The sequence below is a fragment of the Scylla paramamosain genome, unplaced genomic scaffold, assembly GCF_035594125.1.
Source record: "Scylla paramamosain isolate STU-SP2022 unplaced genomic scaffold, ASM3559412v1 Contig3, whole genome shotgun sequence".
Taxonomy (NCBI): Eukaryota; Metazoa; Arthropoda; class Malacostraca; order Decapoda; family Portunidae; genus Scylla; species Scylla paramamosain.
In genome coordinates, this window is record NW_026973668.1 from 2,622,501 (window position 1) to 2,627,500 (window position 5,000).

At 40.9% G+C, this 5,000-nt stretch overlaps 1 protein-coding gene across 1 annotated transcript in view; it reads right to left on the reverse strand.

The window, feature by feature from the left end:
* Positions 1 to 989: 989 nt before the first annotated feature.
* LOC135096220 (opsin, ultraviolet-sensitive-like) overlaps positions 990 to 5,000 on the reverse strand; it is a 7,025-nt gene continuing 3,014 nt past the window's right edge. The window contains exons 4-8 of the mRNA XM_063997589.1: positions 4,946 to 5,000; positions 4,417 to 4,589; positions 3,290 to 3,453; positions 2,343 to 2,444; positions 990 to 2,087 (exon numbers count right to left, since the gene is read on the reverse strand). The exon at positions 4,946 to 5,000 is cut by the window's right edge and continues 76 nt beyond it. Of these exons, the coding sequence (XP_063853659.1) occupies positions 1,997 to 2,087; positions 2,343 to 2,444; positions 3,290 to 3,453; positions 4,417 to 4,589; positions 4,946 to 5,000 (585 nt within the window). The 3' untranslated portion in view covers positions 990 to 1,996. The remainder of the gene's footprint in view (positions 2,088 to 2,342; positions 2,445 to 3,289; positions 3,454 to 4,416; positions 4,590 to 4,945) is intronic.

Genomic DNA, 5,000 nt, shown 5'->3' on the forward strand with positions numbered 1-5,000 from the left:
TGTGTGTGTGTGTGTGTGTCGTAATTATAGCTATTTTTCCTGTATGTTTACCGTCATCATCATCATCATCATCATTATCTTCTTCTTCTTCTTCTTCTTCTTCTTCTTCTTCTTCTTCCTTTTGTTGTTGTTGTTGCTAATGCTGTTGTTGTTCTTGTTCATATTATTGCTACTACTGAATCTTATACTATTACTCCTCCTCCTCCTCCTCCTCCACCTCCTCCTCCTCCTTCTCCTTATGACATCAAACACTCTTTATATCAGAGAGAGAGAGAGAGAGAGAGAGAGAGAGAGAGAGAGAGAGAGAGAGAGAGAGATTACTTGAAATTCAGAGGACAGAACGTTCTCTGCTCCCTCCCCCCTTAACCTTGATTCACCGGATGGGCGGGTTCGTAGTAGTAGTAGTAGTAGTAGTAGTAGTAGTAGTAGTAGTAGTAGTAGTAGTAGTGGTGGTGGTGGTGGTAGTGGTCGTGTATTAGTAGTAGTAGTAGTAGTAGTAGTAGTGGTGGTAGTAGTGGTGGTGGTTGTAGTGATAGTAATGGTAGTAGTAGTAGTAGTAGTAGTAGTAGTAATAGTAGTATTCTTTGTTATTATTATTATTATTATTATTGTTATTATTATTGTTATTATTATTGTTATTATTGTTATCGTTTTTGATATTTGGTTGTTATTGTAGATTTATTTTCCTCTTTCTCTCTCTCTCTCTCTCTCTCTCTCTCTCTCTCTCTCTCTCTCTCTCTCTCTCTCTCTCTCTCTCTCTCTCTCATCTAATATGGGTAATAAAATGATCGATAGTAATATTTTTTTTTATTTCTTTTTGAATGCACGGAAATTTTTGCTACGAGAGAGAGAGAGAGAGAGAGAGAGAGAGAGAGAGAGAGAGAGAGAGAGAGAGAGAGAGAGAGAGAGAGTGATCTCAATATTAACATAACATCCTGTTTATAAAAGAAAAAATGTTATCTATTGCTATAAAGTATTGAAAAAACAAATATTGAGAGAGAGAGAGAGAGAGAGAGAGAGAGAGAGAGAGAGAGAGAGAGAGAGAGAGAGAGAGAGAGAGAGAGAGAGAGTAGAAAAGTAATATTTTTGTTTTTCTTTTTATTTCTGATTGTGTGTCTGTTCCCTCTCAGTGAAAAACATTAAAAGAAAAGAAGAGAAAAATTATTGATTTTTTTTTCTTCTGTTTTGTATTGTTTTGTATTGTTTTTAAATACGTTTTTTATTTTTTTCATGTAAATTTTTTTCGGCAAAACATCGGTCACTCATGTTTCTAGATTTGTACATTTTGTCCCGAACTGAGATGAATAAATAAATATTGGATGAAATTAAATATACACATTGAATTGTAGCATAAATTGTAAGTAACAAAGAAACAAGAGATTACTTTTTTTTTTTTTCATTGTATGAATTTTGTCGGCAAAAATTCGGTGCCTTTTCTTTGTTTTTAAATTACTAAATATTGTACCAGAGAGAGAGAGAGAGAGAGAGAGAGAGAGAGAGAGAGAGAGAGAGAGAGAGAGAGAGAGAGAGAGACCCACCTACCGACTTGAGGCGAAACAAACAAGGCAAAGAAAAGCAAAATAAAAACAAAACGAAAAAAAATAAACAAACAAGACCTCAAAAAATTAAGAAAAATAACATTAAAAACACGAAACAAACAAACAAACAAACAAACAAATAAACAAACAAACAAACAAACAAACAAACATACTCAGAGCCAGGAAACAAGCATTTAGGAACAAGTTAGGAGTTTTCAGGAGCATTAGAAGACAGTTAGGAGTATTTAGGTTAGGAATGAGTTAGAATAGTTAGGAGGGTCTAGGAATCAGATAGGGAAATAAATTAACAACATTTACGAGTCAGGAACCAACTAGGAATGTTTACAAGTGTTCAGGAATCAGTTAGGAAGGTTGAACAATCCTCCATTATGCCTGGGTGCGTCAAACAGAGATCCTTTGTGAGTGGCAGCAGTAGTAGTAGTAGTAGTAGTAGTATATTAAGGTTTCTCAGTAGATGCTTGAGATGTATTTTCAACTGGTTTATCCTCATGTATACAAAACCAAGGCATTCTCTTCTGTAACTCCAACCTAGAGAGAGAGAGAGAGAGAGAGAGAGAGAGAGAGAGAGAGAGAGAGAGAGAGAGAGAGAGAGAGAGAGAGAGAGAGAGAGAGAGATTAAAGAAGCGTCAACACACACCACACCACATCATTAAACATTTCATCCCCTTTTTTTCATTCCCCACTCGTCTGTCCGCTGTGGGAAGCCTTACCTGCCTAAACATCACCTTTTTAACCCTTCCCCTCCTGACGCCCTTAGGTAAACAATAGTAGTGATGATATTACCTGTAGCGTGGGTGGTTAATTGCGTAAACCCACGGATCAATGCATGCCACGAATTTGCAGTTAAGAGCGGGGAGCATTGAGACGAGAGGAGTCAACACAGACCTGGAGGAGGAGGAGGAGGAGGAGGAGGAGGAGGAGCAGGAAGAGGAGCAGGAGGATGTGAGATATGATTCGTAAAGTGCAGTGTGAAAGGAGGAGGAGGAGGAGGAGGAGGAGGAGGAGGAGGAGGAAAAAATGTTCAATATTAGTGTATGCTGTTGTTGTTGTTGTTGTTGTTGTTACTAGTGATTCTCTCTCTCTCTCTCTCTCTCTCTCTCTCTCTCTCTCTCTCTCTCTCTCTCTCTCTCTCTCTCTCTCTCTCTCTGGCTCTTGCGTCAAGTGGTGCAATACTTACATCTCTCTCTCTCTCTCTCTCTCTCTCTCTCTCTCTCTCTCTCTCTCTCTCTCTCTCTCTCTCTCTCTCTCTCTCTCTCTCTCTCTCTCTCTCTCTCTCAACTAAAGCCTTCATGAATACACAAACACACACACACACACACACACACACACACATATCAAAATACATCCAAAACACACCAAAACACACCCAAACACCCCAAAAACACACACAAAACACCCCAAAACACACCAAAACACCCCAAAACACACCCAAACACCCCAAAACACACCAAAACACACACAAACACAAAACACACACAAAACACACATCAAAACACACCAAAACACTCAAAACACCCCAAAACACACCAAAACACACCAAAAACACTCAAAACACACCAAAACACACCCAAAACACTCAAAACACCCCAAAAACACACACAAAACACACCCAAAACACTCAAAACACCCCAAAACACACCAAAACACCCCAAAACACACTCCAAACTCCCCCAAAACACACTGAAAAGCGCCCAAAACACACCCAAACACACGCCCACACACGCACACACCTGTTTCCAAATGCGCCAATGAGGGCCACAACTGCGTAGGGGGTCCAGGATACGAGGAACATGAAGAACAGGCCCATACACACTTTTGCAATACGTATCTCAGCTGATTTCTCTTGGTCCTCCTTGCCAACGCTCCGCAAATTCTCTACATTCATTTTCTTTGCCTGAAATTGGTGGTGGTGGTGATGGTGGTGGTAGTGGTGGTGGTAACCTAACCTAACCTAACTTAATCTTAACCTAACCTAACTTAACCTAATCTAACCTAACTTAATCCTAACCTAACCTAACCTAACCTAACCTAACCTAACTTAATCCTAACCTAACCTAACCTAACCTAACCTAACCTAACCTAACCTAACCTAACTTAATCCTAACCTAACCTAACTTAACCTAACCTAACCTAACTTAATCCTAACCTAACCTAACCTAACCTAACCTAACCTAACTTAATCCTAACCTAACCTAACCTAACCTAACCTAACCTAACCTAACCTAACCTAACTTAATCCTAACCTAACCTAACCTAACCTAACCTAACCTAACCTAACCTAACCTAACTTAATCCTAACCTAACCTAATCTAACCTATTCTAACTTATGTTGGTGGTGGTGGTGGTGGTGGTGGTGGTGGTAACCTAACCAAACCTAACCTAATTTAATCCTAACTTAATCTAACTTAACCTATTCTAACTTAACCTAACCTGACTTTCAACACTTTTTTTTATATATTTTGTCTGTCTGTCTGTCTGTCTGTCTGTTTACCCATCTATCTATCTATCTATCTATCTTTTAAAGTCTTCTATATTTCCTCCTCCTCCTCTTCCTCCTCCTCCTCCTCCTCCTCCTCCTCCTCCTCCTCCTCCTCCTCCTTTTAACATTCAAGACACTAATTATTCATATCTCCTCTTCCTCCTCTTCTTCCTCCTCCTCTTCTCCGTATTTATTTAGATTCTGGAAAGCGAAGAGAGAGTAGAATAACCAAACACACACACACACACACACACACACACACACACACACACACACACACACACACACACACACACACACACACACACACACACACACACGCATACTCATTCTTCCTTCTCCTCTTCCTCCTCCTCCTTCTCCTCCTCCTGGACTCACCTGCTCCCTCATGGCTCTCTCATGCGCGCGCACGTGTCCATATATTTGACTGTAGAAGTAAACAATCATTAATCCCGGGATGATGTAAGCGAAAAAGAAAATGGCGGCGACGAAAGCTCTGTTCTCGAAAGTCTCCGTCAGGTAATCGAAGCTGCAGGTCGTCAGGAAGCCCTCTGCGGGTGTAGGAGGTGTGGATCAGGTGTAGGAAGGGTTGGTGCAGGTGTGGTAGGGTTGGTGTAGCTGTGGGTGTCGTGGAAGTGTGTGTTTTTGGGTGTTTTGTGAGAGTAAGTGTCTGTGTGTGTGTGTCTGTGTGTGTGTGTGTGTGTGTGTGTGTGTGTGGATTTTTTTTTTGTAGGGGAAAGTATATTGCACACACACACACACACACACACACACACACACACACACACACACACGCAAACACACGCAAAACACACCCAAACACACCCAAACACACCCAAACACACCCAAAACACACCCAAACACCTCGAAACACACAACACGCGCGCGCACACACACGCAGACTTACCTGGGACAAAGCGCCCCCAAACACCAAACAGAGGGAGTAAACACCATGGGGTAGC